The following is a 24,367-nucleotide window of genomic DNA, read 5'->3' on the forward strand; positions in this document are numbered from 1 at the left end:
AAGAGAAAGAAGAAAATAGTAATGGCATTAGTTTCAATGTATAGATTTCTATAAGTGGTCAAATGACGGTTTTCTTTTTTATTTCGAAGCGGCCGCTATAAAAAGAAGAACGGCAGCTAAATGTCCATCGAAAATAAATCTAAATCGAAATCAGAATATATTAAGATAAACAATGAAATAAAAGCAAAAAAATCAAACACAAGAATGAGCGAGAAAGACAAAACAAAGCGTCGTATTCGTGTGAAAAAGTCTTTTTTTTAATTAAACAAAAGAAAATTACACAATTAAAAATTCCAATATGCACATAATCTAAATGATGTAAACAAAAAAATTTCATTTGATATTCACTGAACTGTGTCGATATTAATAATAAAACGTAATATAAACGAGCATTTCATTCGCATTGCCAGCTCGTCAATGACAAACGAAAACAATTTGCTAGCTAATACTTTCGGTCTCTATCGAATGATACGAATTTTCAATTGAAATCAGACATGCGCATAGGGAGGGAGGTTTCCGATTTTGGGATCTAAAAAATCCAAAAATAGACTCTATCTAGACATTTTCAGGCCTCACCCTCCATTTTCGAAATTCGATTCCCTTCGAAGATTTTTTTTGAAATGAGTTCAAATCTCATCTTCCATTTCCAGATTCCAATCCCCCCCCCCATCTGAAAATTTTGTGCGTGCGCATGTCTGATTGAAATCCAAAGAGCTTGAAACAATTTATTAAAAAATTAAAAATTCAATTAAAACTACAAAATTAATTTAGATAATTATCAACTAAAAAACAAGTCAAATGGAAAAGAAATACAAATAAAGGTGACAAAAATAACTTATAATTTGGTAACACATTGGTCGTCGGTTGCTATATGATTGGTAGCGGCCTTCGGCAGCGCAAGATCACCATTATCAAGTGTCATTGCAATGTTAAAGATGCCTTTCTTTTCGCTTGCATCGCCATTTGTAATTGCAGTCACAACATTTGCGGCTGCACCATTCGGTGCATCACCTACCTTCTTTTCTTCTTTGGTCGGTGGTGCTCGCAAGAATGTCAACAATGGTGCATACAGGAAACCCAAACAAGCGATGCCCACCAACATCCATTCAAATCCGATGCTATTCACAAGCGTGCCACTGGAATGAGACAAAAAGAAAGAGAAATAAACAACCGAGTTCAAATCAAACCGTATCGAATCCATTAGTATCGATCGCTGAATATCACACACATACGAAAAATTATGCAAATTAGTTCGGAAATTTGTTAGTCAATGACGATTTAACCGATTAAGATTACCCAAAATGCTCATACTAATTCTAAAATTTTATGCAAAAAAAAAACATCGCTTGAATTGTCCAATATTGAATTTAAAACGCCTAAAATGTGTGACACACAAAAAAGGGTCATTCGCTCATTAGGAGATCGTTTAAAATGTCAATAAACTGGTAAAAACAAAGTCAAAGGAGTCACATTGGACCGAAGAAAAAAAAAACTATTTACTTCACTTGATATGTGTGACAGATAAACACTTCCTCGATCACAAGTAGATTGACAATAACAAAAATAAGCGCACCAAATGACCTTTTCATTGAAATTTCATTGAAAGCTACCCGTTCTTTCGAGAAAAAAAAATTTCGCCAAGAAATAGCCATTTTTTGTTAATGTAACAATTTTTCCGAATTGATTCTACAAAATTGCCTTTGATTCCATAAAAGTTGGACCATTTTGCGTATTTCTCTGTTCAAAAAATTACCTTAGAGCGGGTCCAACCACGAAGCCTACACAAAATGCTACATCACCAATTGCATAAACGCTACCATACACGGCCGAGTGTCGGATATCAACTAGATAGCCCAGCTCGGGCATCATACACGAATCAACCATACCGATGGCAAAGCCAAGACCAGCATTTGGTAAAACCAAGTGCATGATTGTGGTGGCAAGCGGAATCTGTAAGAAAATTTTCAATTATTACGATATGGTTATTATGTTTTGAAAATTGAAAATTTTACTTACACAAAGCAATGAAACGCCAATTATGACCAAGCCAAGCAAAGCGGCCAACCAACGGCCAATCTTATGGCCCAATGGCCCAAACAGATTTGTGCCAATCAAATAGCTGATTGAAGCTGGTAAAAATGCAACGCCAACTTCCCATCGACTCGCGCCCATATTGTCCATCATCCAAATTGGCAACGATGGTTCCAACATTGCAATACCCATATTCGCAAATGTTATGGCACCTGCAATGATTGATACACACGCACCAAACAATAAAGCAAAATCATTATGAAAATAGTTCTTTTTGTTTGACAATATTTTTTTTTATTGATTTTTCGTCTAGTTGATTGATTTCACCATACTTTTGAATGAGAATAAGAATTCAAGATATTTAAAATAAATAGAAGAAACAGAGTGACCAGCAAGATGTCACAAACCAAAGATCTCACAAAAAGTTAAAAAAATGTTCTTAAAAAAATCATCAAAAAATCATAATCACCTACAGATAACTGGGAGGTTGCTTGGAGAGGTTTTTTCGATTTTTGTGATGATTTTTGGTTTGTGATTTTTGTGATGATTTTTTGTGATGCTGTCAGTTTTACCTCCCCAATAAACTTCCCTGTATTTGCAAGGTGAATATGCTTTTTTGTCCACAAAACCGAAAAATCATCACAAAAAACGAAAAAAAAATTCTAAAAAAAATATCACAAAAAAATCATCACAAAAATTACAAAAATCACAAACCAAAAATCATCACAAAAATCGAAAAAATTTCTAAAAAAAATCATCAAAAAATCACAAAAAAAAAATCATCACCTGCAGCAATAAGAATATATGGATCAGAGACGAGCGATTTGAGTGATGGTGGATCGCAATCTTGTTGAACAATCTTTGGTTGAAGCATAAAGAGTTGTAAAACTCCATCGCCCAGTGCCAATGCCGATAATATCAGAAATGGTGCCGTTTTACCAATGAACTCGTACATAATGCCACCAAATGGAGGACCAATTAATACACCCAAAGCCAAACCACCCAATGCTATACCCATCGCATTTCCACGTTCCTAATTCAAAATTAACGAAGGCAACACGTTACGAATCACAGCAAAAATATTAGAAAGCATTGCTTCAAGTATTTTGTTGTAGAGAAAAAAAAAATTAAAACATAATTGTATAGATCGATTGAATGCGTACTTTATCATCAGTATAGCGATCAGCAAGCATTCCCATACCGGAAACGGACGAACACGATGAACCGACACCTTGAAGCGCTCTTGCCACAAACAGGACCCAGTATGAACGACCAAATGCAAAAACTGTTTTCACAAAAAGGAAATAAGGATATTATTAAAAAAAGAAAACACAAAATATGATCGACTCGAGCTGAGTCTAATGAGGAACTTAAGATATAAAAAAAAAATACGCACTGATGGTTGAAATAAACATAATGATAAAGCCGCAGAACATTGGAATGCTGTAGCCGATTCGGTGTGTAAGAATACCAACAATTGGATTGACAAGCAGTTGAACAAAAGCTTTTGAAGCGAACATGATGCCAATTTCGACCGTTTCGCCGACCAATTCTTTGTGCCGGGCATCCAGTTCAGCGTAGAAACTTGCATTTTCTGAAACGTAACGAGAAGAACAAGTGTTTGTTTATTATTATTATTATTATTATTTGCAACAGCATAGAATAATGAATAGGTAAATCCAATTTTGATTGGTAATATGGTAACAATGAAGCTACTGGCGGCTTGCTTCCTTCGATGCAATGCTGTGTTGCAAATGCGATTAACAAAATTGCATCTTACCAGCGGAAAGCGTTGTGTATTCAGTGCCGTCAGTGGGACGATCGCATGGAACTGGTGTGGTAAGCGGTATTCGTGGCAGACTATCCAATGTTGCATTCGGATGCCGTATATCGTACAAAAATTCCGGTATGATTGGTACTGTGGAAGAGATGCAAGGAATGAGTGGAAAATCAAAAGCGATGACAAAAAAAGTTGGTATATAATTATTATACTGGTACTAAATAAATGGTGTATGTGTATAGATATGTACGGCATATGTTGCTGAATTCCGCTAGAGTGAAAAATATCCTTATCAGCTAGTAATCGCCATGCTGTGTTGCATGGCACATGCAAGCGATGTACGATGAAATTTTACGTTCTATTTATGATTTTAATAAGATTAGTAATTTTATTTTGAGCCCCAATTTGTCTCGATGTCATATTGTCTTAAAAGTATCAGCAGCTCTTCGTCCCATTACCTCTCTCTCTCTCTCTCTTTCTCACCCTCACCCAATATTCCCATTTTTTGCTCTTTTGCATTGACACTGAGTTTTATATACATGCAGATCGATATTGCCCGGATATTATTACATACAGTTGACAAAAAGATTTCAAATTCAATTTCCCCTTTTACAGCAACACCGAAGCCCTTTCCCCTTTCCCAGTTGTTGCATGAAACTGAACTTTAATTGTTTGTCGTTGCTTCATTAAATTGGCAATTATGAAGGGTAAATTACTTGTAAAATTCGATTGATTTTCATTGATCTCTCGAATCGAACGGAACAAAAAGCGAGAATCAACACCAACAAATTGACATCGATGAATTTTCATCGATGAAATAAACTGAGTGGCATTAGAACAGAATTGGCAAACTGAGAAGAAAGAAGTTGAAAACATTTCAAAACCAAAAATAAGGTAAAATGATTCAAAATATCCATTCTGATGTGTATGTGTTGCTGCACACCATCCCCCATTCTCAGCACCAGCAATGAAATTCATACGTTTCTATGTGCAAATATAAGATAATATTTGCACATTTATTCCGATGTAAATCTGTGGAACATTTACGCTGTTCAACTGAAATTTATGCAACAAATCAAATCGTCACACACAGAGAGAGAGAGAGAGAGAGACGGTGAAAGACATCAGATTCGCTTAAGGAGAGCGAATGTGTGTAATACACAGTATGTATTAATGCTTAGCCATTGGCTTTATAATATTGATGCTGTAACCGTAATTTATTCATATATTCCAAATGAATTACCCAACAACAGGAAAAAAAAATACGCTCACAAAAACGCACTAACGCACACTCTTAACACCGTCCAACGGTTGCCGTAATGTTTATCATGCAACGATTAAATAAGTAGCCATCCCCATCTCTCTGTCTCTGTGTATGTGTGGTCGAGTTCATGTTTCATTCATATAATTCATTGATTTTGGGGGATAGCTCGACTCGCTCGCTCTAGCTAACCAGATTGCATTCCATGTACGGAATGGAAATCAAAAAGATAAATTGAGTTCGGTTTTTATACCATTTCCCTTGTTTATATTTGTTTTGGTTGTTTTGATGTCGGACTGTTTTTCGGCTACTTCACTCCTTGCACCATTTCTTATACGTGCGAATCCATGTCACTTAGAGTTTATCATCAAATTAAATGCATATCGTAAAGCATTCTATTTGCATTTGGATAAACTAACGATGGTTTTCTTGTGTTTTTTCCTTCATCTTCAGTAGTTCTCACAGCGACAAAGGGCGTTAATTAATGCGTACATATATACTTTGATTTCGATTGGATTGGAAAATGTGCAAATGAAATTTGACCAGTTTTAACGTTACTGTACGACGTGTACAGTATACGTGACTAATACATTTGCCATCATTTTGCAATCAACAAGTGTGTTCGAATATGTCATTTCACACACACACACACACACACCATCCACACGCTTGGTTCGAATGCATGTGTGTATGGAATAAATATTGTTCTTTTTCTCACAATTTAAATTGAAAATTCAATAAATGAGCCGTTTGCGCAGTGGATTTATGTGCTTTTTGCAGTTTTCAATCATCGTATTGAATTGCATGGCACGTTCTATTGTCGAGATTCCAAATCGAAATTAATTTTTATCGTAATTTTATGATGTACTCACACACACACAATTGAAATGGTTTGTTCCATTTAATTTCGAGACTTCCATCTATCGGTTCCACAGTACGGTACGGTTCAGTTTGGTTTATATATTGTTGGATTGGCCGAAGCAACTCAGTGCCAAAGCACTTTAAATCGTCGATCTATTCAGACCTATTGACATTACGAAAACACCATTAGCTTTAGTAGTGGCACCGACAAAACGATTGTAAATAGCAAAACACTATTTGCACTCAAGTGATCGTGAAGTTCATCCCCTCAAAAATAGCCACCCCATTCCTCCCTCCTCAATCTTATTGCACATCGTCTTTTTGTTCGGGGTGTGTGTGTGTGTGTGTGTGAGTGTGTCGCACGGTTACACATTCGAATCAGATTCGATTCAATAGCCCCGAATAATATTGTCGCCACATCAATGGACCCTGTATTTAAGAGAGTGTGAAACGGTCGACAACGTTTTCATACTTCTTTTTAGCCAACATATAAAACCGAAGCGTTCTTCTTTTTTCTCTTCTACTTACTTCTTTCTATCAATTTCAAATAATACATTGGACATATATTTTCCGCAACGATACACACGTAAGTGTTTCACGTGAAACACACACACACATTGTGTGTTCGCGAGCAAGCGAGAGAGAGAGATAGAGAGAGAGAGAGGGCAAAGTAAATGGCAATGGTAAAAGAGATGTAAAATGGTGAAAATAAAAAGAGAAATCTTTTCAAGTCTCACCCTATCACACCAACCCAACTCGACTCACATACACATTTCGCGCTCAAATGGATCGGAAGGGTATTGGGTGTGGGTGGATGGGATGGGTGCATATTGGAATTGTTTGAGTGAATTCGATAGAATGATTTTTCTTGTTCACAACATGTTGCTATTTATCTATGTTGTGCGTGTGTGACACAATGTTTCGCTGGCCAACATACTTAACCGATGCATTATAACAAATTAATATTGATTCAATTGACACCAAGAGTGTTGAAACTAAATATGTATAGGAAAAAAATATATAGAGAGAGTCAACATTACACACATGTGTACGTAATTTCACGAACAGGAACTGTCGCATTGGAAAAGCCATAAAACGTCAACCATATATATATATAAATTCACCGAACAATAAAAATAAATACATTGATTTCTTTTAAATAAATTTGCTCATTTGACGACAAATAAACCTTACACACTCTTTGGGTGTACGTTTTTTTCTTCTCATTTCTGAAATTACAATTACAAATCGATTGCAACTATTTCTATTCGAACTGTGAACAACGATTGTTGTTGCAACTATTTCTGGTGACAAAGTTGTTGTCGTGTTTCGATCACGATTACAACTATTCCAGTTAATTGTCGATCTACACGCGCTTGAAATTGGTTTTTTTTCCCTTATAGCGATATTCAATTGATTTTCGCACGAATCATCACTTGCGTGAAATCATCACTTTAACACATCATTTAACGGCCCATTAAAATTATTTGCTTGAACTTTTGAGTGTGATTAGAACGAAAGGAAAACGTGGATTTTATTGGATTTTCTATTCGGATAAAATGATCGATATAAACATAAAAGTGAATGGTATCGATTTTTTTTTTCAATACGTTTTAAATTCCACTGAAAGATTCCAATGTCATTTCCGATAGGACGTTGGCTCGTGCCATGTACACATGACTTCTAATTCAATTAACAATGTGATTGGGACTTTAAACTTCCAATTGATTTTTTTCTTGAATTTAAAAATATGATTTGTCATATCGAAGCTCGACGATGTGCTCAATGCCTTTTAATGCCAAACTAATGCCAAATCGAGCATAGGGAAAAAAGTGCGCGTGCGGTTGTCATGGTGTAATTCATGCAATTATTCCGAAAACCGCGCGACTTTTGTCGAATATGGAATTTTAGCGCCCACATTTAATCCTCTTTAAAAGTGGATCTACGGCCAATGTGAGAGATGTTACAAATGCTAATACATTGTGTCATCATTTGGAAATTATTTTTTAAATTCTCTAACGCATAATTAATAAACGAGTAAGACGCAACGGCAGGAGCATCACCCTCTTCGGCTTATATGTTGGAAGTGGTGTACCAATGTGATTGCTTCAAAAATCATCGTTTCGCAACGTAGCAACGACTGATTTTCGACAGAAAAAAACGATGCAAGCAAAATGGTGAGCGGATGAGCACGTGTATCGTAGCTGCTACTACATTGAATGTAACCCAAACCACATCAATTGTTTTGATATGATTAGCAAAATGAGCCATTGATACGATGATTACTATTTAGGATTTATTTTAATTAGAATGCAGAAAAAACACAAGCTGCCGTCCAGCGATCTCAATATGAAACTAATCCATTTAATTGAAAAGAACCAAAGTGAATTGTGCCAAATTGCGATTATTCCATTCAGTGGCAATCAATTGTGCGACAATCGTTTACTTTTTACTGTTGCAAAACTTTTCGATTCTTTTCATATCATTAACTTGTCGTTTATATTCAGCTTCATCGATGCTCTCTCTCTCTCTTTTTCTCTTTCTTTATGTGTCTTTCTTGAACTTGGTTACTCTCTACCATCCCGTCTTACTCTCTCTCTCTCTCTCTCTCTCTTTCTCTCTTTCTGAGTCTTTCCGTGATGATAAAGTCACTTCCAAAAGAATTTAAGAGACAAAACGGAATGAGCATTGAGCACTGTATTAACAAGGCTACCAAAGTTTTCAACAAATCATTTAGTTTTGAATAGTAAACTGCATGCGTTCACTTGGGACCCCTATCATATACGCATCACACATACACAGGATTTAACGCTTTGTTGCACATTTGCATTTTGTGTGACATAGCGCGTGCGAGCGCACACACACACACACAAACAGCCGAATGCAAAAATCAAATCGAAAAAGCCATGACAAAAGACGAAAAGTTTTTCGCTTCGATTCCACTGTGGCAAATGTATATAGGGACGCTGAGCTAGATGGGCTTTTCTTCAATAGAAAATTCGTTTCCGTTTCATTTGGAAGTTTTCAAGTACCATTTTCCGTTCATGTGCCAGTGACAGCGTTCCCAGCCGTAAGTGAATGTTTGTGAAAGGGCCGCTTTTTTTTCCACTCTCTTCGTTGTTCCCCTTACAATTTTTATCATTTCGTCATTATTGCCATCCTTTTTGTCACACAATCTCTTTGAATTTGCTTAAACTTTGTGCGTTCACGCGTTCATTTCGGCATATCGGTTGCTCGCATTCGACTAAATTAATCCCGAACAAACTCGACTGGCATACATATTTAAACGGCAACTATGTATCCAATGTTAATATCGACGACATTTATTTGCGCCTTACAAGTTCCGCATTTTTTGAGGCGTCAATTGGTTATACAAAAGACTATGCCAACAGAATGATGAAACTCTAGCTTTGCTAAAGAATTAATTGGTGTTGATAGTTTCGTCTTGTCCATTTCGACATTTTCAGACCATTTTCATCCTATGGTCCAATACCTAGTTGTTGAACTAGGTATTTAAATTATTCGCTTTCGGCATACTCACCCACAACGGTTAGCAGCATATTGTCCAGCAGCAGGGCAATAGCTACGATGACGAGAACCAGTTGACGAGAGCCTCGCCATCGGACCATCCATGTTTTCGTTTGCTCCCATGATGATGTTGATTTCATATGATCGGGTGACATTTGAGCAGCTGGACCACCGGGATCGGTTGATTGCATTTTGCTAACTGATTCTTACTGCAATTGAAGAGAGAAAAAAAAAATTAAGAACAATTTCAATGATTTCCTTATGATCGGAAAAGTTTAATAACTAAAAGCCAGGCATTATTTGATTTTATTCATTGAAAATGCAAAATAATACGGCTTTTTTCTAATGAATTTTGACACGGCATTCAAAAAGTTAGTTAGTATACACAACTGGAAATAGTCATTAGTCAACAAAGTAATGCTTTGAAACAGACGATACATAAAATTATCAAGATGTCGAATATTGTTAGTTTCTTTTAAATATCACTATCATCCTTCATGAAAGTTCACGAAAATCCTTATTAGTCTCTGATTAAAAGAAATGCTTTTCACTAATGCGATCATTCCGATTCAAGCTTATTCAATTAAAACGAACAAAACAGATATCGGAAAAACTATTGTATATACACGCAAAATCATTCGTCACTATTTGATGCGACAAGTTCAGTCATTCAAAGTTCGATAACAATATTCAATTCATTTAAAAAGAAATCAACACAAGCGTTTGAATTTTATTTGAATCCATCACGATAAACCATAAATTTTCATTCGAATCCGATTTACCGATGCCATTTGGAATTTCGCGGAAAATTGCCAAGATTCAGCCGTTTTTTTTTTCGGATTCGTCGAACATTTTCCCGGTAAATCAAATAACAGTTGTTTCCCTTTGCCGCGTGCGCGCTCACACTTGTCTGCTGGATTTCTCAGCGAAAAAAAAGGAAGCTTGAATAGTTGATTTCATACCATTTATCCGTCCTGCTGTGCCTTGTCTTGTCGAACAATACATTTACATAATTTATCGAATGAATTGGAAGAAACAATAATATACAGCCATTTCGTTGAATCGCATTGAATGTATGCAAGACGCAAACTAAAGCAAAAATCAAGCCAACCATCAAGATGGTGGGTGGTTGCTGGATTTTCATGCCCTTCCAATGCTTTTTCCACATTGATTCGAATTTCTTAACATTCGACTGAATAAAGTAGAAATAAATCACGATGCACTTGCAGCTCCATCTCAATAATCATTTTACTTTGGTGCTCTTTGTTTTACAAATAGTCAATTATCACGCGACGCTTGGACATATGTAATTTGTTCAAATGTTCACCAAAAATTTCAACTCCATTGAGAAAATCCTTTCTCTATTTAAAAGGGATTAAATTTCCAGGCAAAAAAAAATATCGAATGGAACCGTCGCACAGCTTAGCGATTATTAATTGAAATAAACAGCTCAACGCAATCATGATGAATTTTATGTTGATGCAATTGCAAAATTCATGAGGCTCCCTAATCAACCTAAGTATCGGAAATGGAGATGAAAACACACAATGCATGCGTCAAGATGTAAATACAATAAATCGTACCGCAATCAGTAAAAGGAAAAGATTACGAGACGCATAGTGTAAAGTGTATTTTATTACATGAGGCAGAGACGCAGTGAGAGTGAGAGTGAAAGAGAGGGAAATGGAAGGAATGAAAAAGGGGGCAAAAAATAAAGATAGTGAAAGTAGATGACGATAAGATAGCGAAGAATCCGAGGGCAGCGTTTATCGATGTTGTGAACATTGATTTACATAAACAAACATACGACGAATTAAGGCAGTAAAAATGGACGAAAAAGGGAGCAGAAAACGCAACTCAGCGACTGAATCGTTCGGTGATACGGTGAACACAAAATGAACATTTGTTATTCATTTGATATACAGAGAGCCATTGAAGTATTGACGGTGAAACGTTTGTTTAATCTGTTCAGTATGTTTTCTTTTTGTTCGTTCGTTCGTTTCGGTTGTCGCTTTTTTCGCTCTTTTTCTCCCACGAGAGGCACAGCGGTGAATGTTGGGATCGGCATACACGAGTCATCCACGCAAAATGCCTTTGAAATAAAATATAGAACTCGGTTTTTTGGCCGAAAGGATTACCGGATTGACATACATGTATTTGTTGAGCCAGCCTCATGATGACGATGTTACAATCAAAGCGAAATGAGCTCAGCTATACGTAATAAAACTTGATTTTATTTTATTTTCACTCGGTCTCGCTACTTTCTCCACTTCGATTTTTATGGGAGACCTTAAACTGTATCGATTTTATTTTCGGTAAAATGTAGGTTGAATCATATTTTTTTTTGCGTTCGTTTTGCGCCCATCGTAGTCGTCGTCGACAGTAGATGTATGACACAAATTATTACGAAGCACAAACGCTTGTTGATGCGCTTTAAATTTTTTAGCTGCTACAATAATTCGCATTCGGCCCTTTGTTTTTCCAATTTTTTGTTTTTTTGTTCGTATTCTCTGTGTGTCGTGAGTTGGAGTAGAGGTTGACGATGTGATGTGGTAAAATGTGAATGGTGCAAATCGGATGTACTTCGGAGTGTGTGTGTGTGCGTTTCTTGAAACAAGATCAGTCGCGAATGGCAACCAGTGGTTTCACATTGAACATCAATAAGTCAAAATACTTTAGATCTTATTTTGGACGTAATCAGATTTGCAATCAATCTGAGATGAGATGTATTATGGAATCGATGTAAATGCCAATACAATATGGAATTTTTCTCTCGCAATATTGGCTCAGTCTGAGATCACATCCCAATGTGATTTCTTTTCTTTCTCTCGTGCCATCGTGTCTTTGCGAACTGAAAGCAACGTCAACAACACAAAAAGCGGAGCAGAAGAAAAGAAAATCTAACTAAATTACACTAAACGATGGGTGAGTCTAGCAATTGAACGGAATAAAAACAGGAAAGAAATAAAAAAGCAGTAAGTAGGGAATGCCAAAGCATGTACCAAACAATAAAAAATCATTTTGAAAGGACGGCAGAACATTCGAAGCGCTCCTTGCGACCAGAAATGCAAAAAAAACACATGCTAGTGAGATAGTGGCTGAAAACAAATTGACGACATGATTTTCCGTTGAATGAAAGAAAAAATATAGACGGGGCAGTGTACGCGTACAAAAGGAAAACAATTGAGCGCCACGCGTTCGCATCTATTCCCAATACGAATGATTAATTTCGGCTTTTGCATTATTATGGTGATTGCCCAGAGTTGTTGTTGTTTTTTATTTCTTCTTCTTCTCGTTTTTCAAGAACGCTTTTATACTAATTGAAGTATGCACACTGCGACCGCATTTCACGTTCACCGAGCGAGAGTCGGTTTTCATTGAATCGCCGTTATCAACGAATGACAATGAGAGAGTGAGAGAGTGAATCGGGCCAGAAAAAAAGAATCGGCAGTCTCAAAGTGGACCGCAAAACGTCTTCCTACTTTTCTGCGACCACATATCATGAAACACTCTTCGTCCACAAACTCACTCTCTTTCTCAACTTTTCTCTCACTCTATCCCACTCTTTCACTTCAATAACAGTCATTTTTATCCCCTGTGTACTGCCATATAAAAATACGCACAAATATGAAAGGGTGAGAAAATACACAAACAACTTCAGAACACTTGAATTGCCGTCAAGAGAGTGAACGAAGGCGAAAAAAAAGAACGGAAATTAATTTGAGAAAATTAAAAATGAAAGAAAGAGTAAATCATTGTGCACGGGAGGAGCATATTGTACCACACAATCATTTATGTAATAATGGTAATTGTGCGACAAATCATCAGAGGAAAAATCGAAATTGAGATTGCCACCACTTTAATATTTGCTGGAGTTGATTCAAAAGGTTGCCATCATCATCGCTACCATTGATTTCTTCCCTATTCCATTCCTTCTGGATAAAATAATAGCGGGATGACGCTGTATGCGATTTCTAGCGAGAATTGTTCTGAGTGATTTGTTAAGAACTTCTTGCTCTTCTTACTAAGAAGAAAGCACCACGAAATCAAAGTGAAATGTAACGAAAAAAAAGGGAACAAATATGATATGTTTCATATTGACTTTCGGTCGATACCTATGATGAATCAGAGACTCGCTTTGATTTCATTTCATCGCATTGTGTGTCATCGATGTGTATTTCACACATCAGAGTACCGAATAAATCAGATTACTACACTTTTTATTATTAGATTGTCGGTTTTTTTTCCCGCGCAAGAAAATCGAATAAATGATTCAATTTGTTCGATTTAGCGCAGTGTAGCCTGCTGATACATTTACATAATTTTCGGATGCACTTTTAGCAAATGTCGGCCCTTGTTTCTCGGTCAAAAGGAATGTGGGTTAATGAAAAGTGAAAAATGGAACACCTCGGCCCCATTCTTTCAACCTTTAACTAAATTTTCGTACATTATTGTCGTCGTACATCCATCGCCGTCGCAACCATTAAAAGGAGCCGCCACCACCAAAAGGGGCGAAACAAAATAGAAGAAAACTTTTTTCGCAAGAGAAAACCTGTGTCGTCAACACGAATCCGACCGCTACAAGTAGCTTCATTTTGAATTACAAAGATAAATAAGATCAATATTTTCTACGTAATAACATTCCAATTGATAACTTCTTCTTCTTTTTTTTTGTTTATCACAAAAAGAGAAAGAAGAATGAAAAAAAAAGAAAAATATGGGTGAAATGAGAGAAGCGAAAAAAAACCACTTAGAAAATGCGAATAAAGTGGGATAAACAGAAAGCTAAATACGCATTTTAAATATGCTCGAAAATCACAGAAGCACGAATAATATATATATCGCGTATCAGTAGCGACACACACAGAGAGACGGAGAAAGAGAAACAGGGACAGAGAGTACTTATGCTTTTCATTTCCCTTTTCCCTTTCTACCCAAAAAGTGCTACGCTATCGTTAATAGAAAAAACCAACAGAATGGATACGAAGCAAAATGCGGAACGCAATTGCAATAACACACACACTGAGAGAGAGAGAAAAAAATGTTTTATTGATTTTTTATTAAAGTTATAATCCGAAAGACAATTTGAGAGAGAGAGAGAGAGAGCGAGTGATATTGTACGACAGTCTCAGTGAGCAAATACAAGTCATCTGTGCTCCATGATCTCCAGTATCTCTAATTGAGACATTATTTTATTTTAAAACGATTGATTTCAATGCGATATTTTTATGTTAGGAATGAAATTAACCGAATGAAAGAAGTACAAAAATCCGATGTCAAGCAAATGGGGAAAAAACTATGCACCTAATATTAAACATTTTGTGGAATGTGACCGAATATTTGTGCGGGCAACAGGTGATTTTGAAGTTCTCCGCATGAGTGGCTATACACTTCACATTGAATTTCATCACAATGCAAAGAATCGTTTCATTCAAACGAAGAATTCAATTGCAATCAATCGGATTTGGTTTATAATGCTAAAAATATACCATATCGGGAGAATAAATCCATATTTCGCAGTCACTTGGGCCAAAAGGATGAAAGAGAGTGATGCTACAGTGCAATTGTAGTCTCACTTATCACTTGCATAGAATCAATTCTTCCTCGTCTTCGTCGTTTTTGTTTCAATTTCACCGCCTCTTCGTTGTGTGCTCTTTACACGACGAAATGAATTTAATTTGTTTGAAAAGCGCAAAAGGCATCCAAAATGGAACGCGCGCGACAACATTCAAAAACGAATGCAATGAAGGATGTAAGCGCGTTGCCGTTTTATTGACGCTATCATCTTCTATTCACCACGTACAAATTACTATTTAAAGACTTTCCACACCATCCGCCTATTAACCACCTCGATTTACAATGCACATCACATTCACACACACACATTCTCTCTCTAAACAGCCTCCGTCACGCTCGCTTCGTCCGTTCTTTAGCGAAGTTCAAGGAAATTAATTTAATTTTTCACAATCGAATTCAATTATGTTTTCATTTTCGTGAAGCAAAAAGGGTACGAAGAAAATCTTATTAGACATATATAGATACCGAGTGCTGTGTGTGTGTGTGCTCACACTTTGGTTATGGATAAAATCGATGTCGAGTTCGGCATCATTTGCGCAACAATTCAACAATGGCACAATTAACACCTTATTTGAATCACTTGGCGAATTATTGAATCCAGCTGAAATATGGCTGAAAAAATGGGAAAACTATCGACAGCGACGACAACGCCATGCTTTCGTGAACGGAAACCATTTTTGTCACTTATGAATTACAGAATCGATTCCACTGGAAATGGGGAATTTCCAATAGCATTGAAAATTTTCAACGACCAGAGGTCGAAGAAATCGAGACAAGATTTCAAACACTTACATAGCACTGGACAAAATTTGATAACACGAAAACGAAAAGCACAAAAAATGGACTCGTTTTACCAAAATGATTGAGTTTAAACTTGAAATTACTTTTCTTCAGAAGAAGAAGACAAAAGAAAACGATGAATCAATCAAAAATGATTTTTATTAGCTGGTAGCCGATTTGATTGTGAAAATATTTAGATAAATTACATAAAAAATCACTTAATTTGTACCACAAATGAGATTTATTTGGCTTTCTGCCATATTTGTCGATACAGCGGAGTGTTCTTTGTTGGCTTTGAATTATTTTGAATATATTTCCAAATGAAAAAATTCCAAAGATGCAAACTCAAGCATGGTTACATGGTATAGATGTTATCGATATCTTTCAAGCCGTTAAACCGATACTTACAAGCGTTTTGATGGCAAAATAACCGATGATGATTATTATACACGAAGAAATAAAGCCGTCGCAACCAAAGTCAGATGTAATTCTAACTGTTCAATATTGTACCTAGTTTGAGACTAGCCAAATACTAATCACACATTTATATATACATGCCGTGCCATTTACTCTCGCAAAAGTTCGGAAACAAAATCGAAAAATCATCATTGACGTCACCATCTGGTTACCCGTAGGATTGACTGACTATAACTCCAGTTGATTTTAGTTGATTGAATTTATGTTTTTGTCCTAAGAAAATCACTTTGTCCCAAATTAAGTAAATAAGATTTACTTGTAACTTCAAATGATTTCAGTTTACTATGATAGACTTACACTTTGTACTGATATGTCAATCAAAGAAAGTCATTTTTGTCTGAAATCAGTTGACTGACTGCTCAGTTACAATATTTGCATACGGGTAAGCAGGTTTTGATTGTCGTATTCTTATCATTGCAGTGTTTCATTTTAGTCATTTCATTTGCATAATACGCGTAAGAATCAAACCGATCGCATGTGTACAAGCGAAGCGATAAGAAACAGCACGATGATGAAATCGAAGAGAAAATTATTTACAACGTAAAATAGAAAGAAATATGAATATCATTCAGGTTATTTTAATATTTCAAATTGAAGAGATCGTATTTTTAGCTTGAACAAATTGTGTGACAACATTGCCGGCAAATGCATCGCGATTCACCCAGAATTTACACAAAACATTTATGCACAATTATCGCAACTAATGATATTTATTAAAAAATTAACCAACTTATTAATAATAAACTCTCATCAAAATTCTAAAATACTTCTCGCAAGAGAAAACACCCAGCGATACAGATCTTGCGATTTTTTGTTTTTCTTAATAAATGACGCACTTGAACCAAATTTTTTTAAATAAAGATGTAATTATACACGGCGGCGGCATGAACGAACAGAAAAATTTCCTGCGAATTGTGACGTTTCGTGTTTCGGTGCTTTGTTTTTTTTTTCTTCTTCTTCTTTTTCTGTGTTTTTGAGTTCGTTTACGTGCGCAATTCATAAATTCAAACCATACATGAACTTGACACCTATTATAATTGGCAACTGATAGACACTCTGTCTGAGTCGAATCTTCATGTTCATCACGCATTCACAGATAAATATGGGGATTTTCTTCAAATGGGTGATTTTTGTGAATTGTCGAACAATTAGAAAACTTGGAATTTTTCATAATGTGAAACGTAGATGAGGCTTTTTTTTCATTTCCATCCCATTCGTTTTATGCTGTTTCGTGTTATCCCATTCGTTCTATCCTTTGTAAATCTGCAAATCCTAATACTACGTGAAATTTAGACTCTAGACTCTAGAATCTAGAGTCTAGATTCTAAAATTTTTTCTATTTCAATTCGATTTATCTGCAATTCAAATGATTTTACTTCAAAATTCCTCCATTTTCAATCATTCAATCGATGTGTATGATCGAAACCGAATTAATTAACGGGATTTGATGAAGAAAAAACAATGAAAAGGCGGGCCTGCAATTCCAATCGAAATGGTTAACACTAATTGGATTTTGCATCCTCATTATAATGCATCAATCAACTGCATTATGATTTACTTAAAATTTCATGTTCATCGTCATGAAATCAAACATCTGTTGAGCTGACCGAGCTCAATGAGCCTTAGACGATTGTTACAACGCACGCACAGAATTGGTTCAATAGCAAAATCCGAAAAAAATGCATTGTGCGAATGAAAAAAAGAACAGCGAAATCTAAGCATTTTCGCAACAATTTAGTCCAATATCATCGTATGATAATGCTGTTCATGTTAGACGAACGAATGAACGCTATGCTATAACAAAAAGACCTAATTTGCGTTTGCTCCGTGTTTGTGTGTGGGTTCGTGATTTATAATTCAGCTAATTGTTTATGTTTTCTCCACTCTTCTCTGATGAGACATGAAATGTTTGCAAATTTTTCCTTTCAACAACACAAACGATGCAACAGCAATGAATAATCGCAATCGAGACGCACGGTGGCATTAACAATTTAGCAACAAGTTGGCGCTTTAAGATGAATAGGCAAACGAATTCGATTATCATAAGTTGTAGACATGCGATCGATTGTTACACTTCATTTTAATTTCATTGTTATTTCAACTGAATCGACATGACACACGACTTACAATTTACTATTGCAACCGTCTGGTTAACATTTTAGAACGTTTCAGTTCTAGTTGTGGTTGTTGCTTTTTTTTTTTTGCTTTTTTCGCTCAATTTATTGTTCATATTTTAATTAAAATTTGAAATTTCCTTTATTAGCAATGCACATTATTATTCAGAGATAAAGAAAAAAAATGCCTCGTTTGAAATACCATGATATGATTAGGTTAAACAGACTGATTTTCCTTTTGGGAAGGGAAAACAACCTTAACCTTTTATTTCAGGTGTGAATTGCCATTTGAAATGTGCGTGTATGTGTGTGTGTGTGTTTGCAAATGTCCTTTTAAAAACCGGAATGCAATTGGGAACATGATTGAATAAATCATAAAAAAACACGATTGTGTGGTTGAATGATATTTCGATGATTTCCATTATTAGAACAACGAAGTACAATTACACTCAACTGCACTCGTCAACTGCATGAACGGCGATAAAAAAAGCACACACTTTGTTGCGTGTTCAATTCAATTTTTGCACTTGTTGGAAGTCTCAATGTTGCTATCCGTCGTTAGCTGTCTCTTTTGCTCTTTCTCCCACTCACTCACTCTCTCTCTCTCTCTCTCTCTCTTTCTTATCCTCAATCTATTTCATGTTGATATCGCTTTGAAAGTTAAAATTGTTTCGAAATTATGTGCTAAGTTGTATGCTATTGATAAATTGTGATATTGAACTCCATAAAAGCACCGTATAGCCTACGGATAAAAAAAAAATGGTTCGTTCGTTGTGATTTGTTCTTCTTTTTCTCAATCTATTGATCATTCACTGCTAATGATAATAATAGCCTTTTATCATGTATTAATTACTACCATTGAATCGGTTTGCATAACAAAAAGTGGGTAAGAGTGGGAAATTCATGACGCAGCACATCGAGGAGACAATTCCTTTCAGGAAGTCGGAAGAGCAATGATATGAACGGGCCAATTGAAAGAGGTATTCTGTTATTTGAAACAACGAATGGTCTTTTTTCGAGGGGCAAACCACCCAAAAGTAATACTGTGTATAAGTATTACTTTAAGTAATACTAATGTAAATATTACCTTGTATTACTTTAGTATTACTTTTTTCAAACCATAGTATTATTTTTAAAAGGAGTATTACTTTATCGAAAGTAATACCACTTTTACCTAGTATTAATTCGTATTACTTCGCAGGTATTATGTATTACTTTTGAATGGATTGCCCCTTGTCTTTTTTGCTATATAATACCTACAGGTGTTTCAACATCGTTTGAACAATAAAAAATTAAACTTGAAAACACAATTGTCACACATCAAGCGATGTGCACGAAACGTAAAAAGCACAAGACGAAACATTAAAACAATAGAGTATCATAAAACAGTCTTTATATGCCGACTAAGAACATCCAAATTAATTACTTAAATGAAACATTATCAGATATGAACTGATTGCTTAGGCATTTTATAAGCGCAGTCACATACAAATGAAACGGCTATTTCTTCGTTGCCTCTGTTCGCTTTGAGATTTTCAAAACGTGATATCATTAAATATTAGCAATTTGCTGGACAAATGTTTTTTTATCCATAAATATGAATCTATCATTTGAATGTTTGATTTTTGTTATTGCGGATGCTGGATTTGAATAAATGGTGGTTGAAATGTTAAACAAACGACGAGAAATTTTCGTTCGCTTCCTGCGAAAGTGAATAAAGTGAGAGTAAATAAAAGGAAGAAGCAACAGGTAGCACTATAGACTCACACCCACTTCAAGCGTTCACCGAAAATCAAAACCATAGTATACGCTTCTTTGGAGGACTTTTTGTCAAGGGATAATAGACTTCAAGTTTCGTTGACACTCAAATTAGGATTTTACACTTGCTTAAAATGTAATTTAGGTTCAGAATCATCTCTATGGATTCTATAAGAAATGGGGGAATTTTTAGCTTTTAGCTTTTATTATAAACGCTTCCAAATCATTCCAAATTGTGGTCAAAATTGAAGTCAAATATCGAATCTCGAACAACAAAAAATCAAGCCAAGCATCTGTTTGATCGCATTACTTTTGATTGAACCTCAAAGTTATAGTAAAATGTGGTTAGCCCGCGCTATGGTGCAATTTTCTTGATCATGAAAAATTGACATTATGCACACCATTCATAGAAGACTAGTCGTAAAGTGACCTTGAGCCATAATACAACTCAATCGTGGTTTGCGATAGATTCTTGTAAAATCTTCTGTTCATATGTGCACTGAAAACCGCGCCGCATCTTTGCCCAATGCTCAATGATAGTGATCTACTTTGGAACGAAGCCAAGATGAGCATGTTACAGAGAAATTATCACATTCGAGCCGATCAATTAATCTTGTATCTATGTAAGAATCGACAGAAAATGAAGAAGAGAAGAAGAAGAGCAAATGGCTGGAATTAAATGACATGAAGCATATTATCCGAATTAGACGTATAGAGTTCAATCGATTTGTCGTGTATTGCATTGTATTTAACGCCAATCAAATTGAGTGCATGCATTGTGAGATGCGTAAGTCAAGATAAAAAAAAAAAACACACACACACACAGAAAAAAAGAGCAGCATCAGCAGCTATCTTGATTAGCACGGGCTCATTACTAGGGCAAACGATCAAATCAATCGAGACGAGAGTACACTTTGGCCCATTTTCAATAATATCTTTGTGGTGATATTCGGTTTCATTGCAATTCAGCCACATTGCTTCTGCCTGATGCAACTCATTGCTCGTGCTCTCTCGCTTTCAATTTGAATTGGATTTTTTTTTCTTGCATCGTTATCTACACTTCAAAGCAAACGGAATCGGAGCCGATACTCGAAGAATTTTTTTTTTATTAGATCATATTCGAATCGAATCATTTTGCCATATTAGATCCATGCAACCGAACTGCACTTAATTAATCGATCAGTTTTTTTTCTTTCTCATTCGTCTCTTTACTACAAACGCTGTAGACATTTTCTAGTTGTATTTCACCCCATTACAATTGAACAAACATGGACACACAAATTCGTTTGAGCTTGAATAAACTTCCTTCTAAATGAGAAATATGCCAAAACATACCCAAAATAAACTAATAAAGTTCACTATTGAAACGTAACGTTGAAATTTCACTCGAAAATTTGTTTCACTGTTACTTAAACACTTGACACAAATCGAGCATTTATCATCAAAATGCAACTGTTGATTTCATTAAAAAAAAAAAGTCTGGTGAACTTATTCCAAAAACCGATGAAAAAAAAACAACTATAATTTGCTCGAAAAACGGTTTGTGCACTTTTCTTCAACGATTTCGAGGTTTTTCAATTGCAATTTAAAACTTTGAAGGAACCACGTTTTATTTCAAACGAATGTATATAGCTTTTGATGAATGTTTTTCTTGAAAGAAAAAAAAATCGGCCCAAAATGAGTGAAAAAAAATTCGAAAAAAAAATGATTGCAACCACCAACGAAACTCGTAAATTTGATTAGTTTGAAGCAATGAAGCACAAAACAATCGAGAGTGCGTGGCTAAAACGAAAAAAAAAATTCAAGCGTTGATAGTGTCGTTCATCATCCTGCGACAAACGGCTAATAAATGCTATCGCCATGCCGACTTTTATTCGTTTTGTATTATTTGAATTAGCGCAAAATGCTGTCTGTCGCGCGCGCACTCCAAACTATTGAGCGCGCACGTTTCGTTCGCTCTTTTCATACCTATGTGTATGTTCGGTATGAGTTGGTTAGTTGGTCGGTCGTTCGATCGGTCGGTTGGTTTGGATTCTATTCGCTCGCTCTTACACACAATTCAATTCAGTTTTCTAGTTGTGAGTTTTTCCTTTCGTCTTCTCTCTTTCTGTGTTGTTTGGCTACACGCTAGAACTGTCCACAATTACACCACGCAAATCATTCCACTCGCATTGACATCGACAACTAACATAACTACCAGCGCAAATATACAAACAATGAGCGTATCAGTTGAAGTGTTTTGTTTTTCATCCGTAGTGCAATTTCAAATATTCGTCATCGATTCGGTCGACACATTCATTCCCGAACGCATTTCTACCGCCGCGTTTCTTTTCAAACGAATTTTTGTCTTGGGGTTTTCCTGTACTTTTTCTGTTCATACTTGTTGAACATAAATGCGTTCAAAGAATTCCCATTGCCGAATAGTGTGCATTCCTGTCAGTACCATGTGATCAAACTATTTTTTTCTTTCATTCTCGGTCGAAATGTTTCGGAAGATGACGTTCGCTAGTACGATGATTTTTTCTTCTTCTTCGTTTGGTGTTTGTATATCAAAGATGTTGTCGTCTTTGTAATTTGTTCTTGTGTTTACTTACACGACCGCACGAGTATGAACACTTGTGACCACCACGATGGTCAAATCCGTACCGTGTATTCGTCTCTTTTGATTTCAGTGCCAGTTACTTAGATGGACACCTCAAACTCGTATATACATATATTTGAGGCAAAAAATAAGCATAAAATGCACGCAGACAAAGAGACACTGCGAGAGATATTTACTTTCGATTCCAAGTACGAAGGATTGAAGAAAATCAAGCTGACGACACTTCAGTACAAACATCATTTGAGCGCTCGCAGCGCCACGAACTCTCGTATCATTTTGTATTGACTTTTCGATAGTTCATGAGTTCGCCGTAGACTTCGTCAAAACGTGTCGTCCCTTTGAAGAAAATCGTCACTTGTTTGTTCAATGCAAGCACTCTTCGCTGTGGCGCATACACAACTTCTGATTTTCTTTCGATTGTACTTCAAAAGCGCCGTTCTTAAGTTTGAATTTCGATTTCATTCAATTGTAGGTTTTTCTACGGTTTTTTTCACTCTTTCACTCTCTCACCATCTATCTCTTTCTCACTCACTCATCACTCTCTTTCTTTCGCTTCAACTTGGTTTAAGTTTCGAAATAGACTAAATTTCAAGTTGAACTGTTCAACTTAGTTGCGGATGCCTTTTCGACATTTACGCCTTGGAATCGCAACTGACTATTGTCTAGTTTGTAGTGAAGGAATATTTTTGGATATTAAAATCTGCGGCTGCAACTGTACCGATTTTAAAGTGACGAAAGCAACAAGAAAAAAAACACACACGCTTCGAACTTGTTTATCGATGACGAAACAAATGTGCGCATTTTATTATTATGATCTGTTGTCTCACTAAACGAAATAAAATTTAACACACATATACACGCACAATTGAATCAACAAGTTTGCTCGGTCATCGTCAATGACCAAGTAACTATGCGCGATGCCTTACATCCGTTTTTTTCACTCTTATTTCTCACTCACCATCTCAAAAGTGAATAAATACCCAAAACTTTTTCTTTTCCATTCCAAACTCTCGACTCATCGACGTGCCCTCGAATGATGCGAGCGAGAAAAAAAAACAAACGAGAGATAGATGAAAAAGACAAACGGCTAACGTTGTGGCTAAGGCAAGAAACTCATTTCAAATAAGTCGAAACGAAACTAGTTTGGATTTTTCGCGGATACGATGACTTTCTTAAGCGGTCATTTCGTGAATGACACGTGATTACAATCGGTTAACATCTCTAAACCAATTGAAATAGGTATATGGTTTGTTTTTTTTTCGGTTTCAGTAAACATTGACATATTCGAATGAAGTTATTTGACTTGAGGCTAGGTTTGAGTGCATTGATTTTTGACAGTGAATTCATTATGCCGCGAATCGTTTGTAAAAATCAGGTTTGGGTTTTTTCAGGTTTTTTTTGATTTTTTTTTCGCGCTACTGATTGATAAAGCGGGGCGATTTCGTGTTTTATGCTATTTACTTCGACCGTGCCAATTCAACCACAATGCTTCATTCAGTACATGCAATATGTAGTTTTTTTTCGTTTTGTTCTTGCATCTTTAATGATCTCTCTCTCTCTCTCTCTCTCTCTCTCTCTCTCTCTCTCTCTCTCTCTCT

At 35.9% G+C, this 24,367-nt stretch overlaps 1 protein-coding gene across 20 annotated transcripts in view; it reads right to left on the bottom strand.

The window, feature by feature from the left end:
• The window catches only part of LOC129576448 (synaptic vesicular amine transporter), a 38,216-nt gene that overhangs the window by 5,739 nt on the left and 8,110 nt on the right, over positions 1–24,367 (bottom strand). For 9 of the 20 annotated variants that reach the window (XM_055461579.1, XM_055461574.1, XM_055461575.1 and 6 more), the window contains 8 exons: positions 9,475–9,670; positions 3,812–3,949; positions 3,428–3,625; positions 3,195–3,316; positions 2,818–3,064; positions 2,017–2,243; positions 1,754–1,950; positions 236–1,136 (listed from right to left, as the gene is read on the bottom strand). In XM_055461579.1, coding sequence (XP_055317554.1) covers positions 836–1,136; positions 1,754–1,950; positions 2,017–2,243; positions 2,818–3,064; positions 3,195–3,316; positions 3,428–3,625; positions 3,812–3,949; positions 9,475–9,652 — 1,608 coding nt within the window. In that variant the 5' untranslated portion in view covers positions 9,653–9,670 and the 3' untranslated portion in view covers positions 236–835. Of the gene's footprint in view, positions 1–235; positions 1,137–1,753; positions 1,951–2,016; positions 2,244–2,817; positions 3,065–3,194; positions 3,317–3,427; positions 3,626–3,811; positions 3,950–9,474; positions 9,671–11,612; positions 12,246–16,226; positions 16,651–21,502; positions 22,130–22,761; positions 22,779–24,367 lie in introns of those variants that run through there. The other 11 variants (XM_055461585.1, XM_055461589.1, XM_055461590.1 and 8 more) reach the window with 7 other exon arrangements.

This window comes from Sitodiplosis mosellana, unplaced genomic scaffold (assembly GCF_009176505.1).
Source record: "Sitodiplosis mosellana isolate CC-2019 unplaced genomic scaffold, AAFC_SMos_1.0 Smas_scaffold_6191, whole genome shotgun sequence".
Taxonomy (NCBI): Eukaryota; Metazoa; Arthropoda; class Insecta; order Diptera; family Cecidomyiidae; genus Sitodiplosis; species Sitodiplosis mosellana.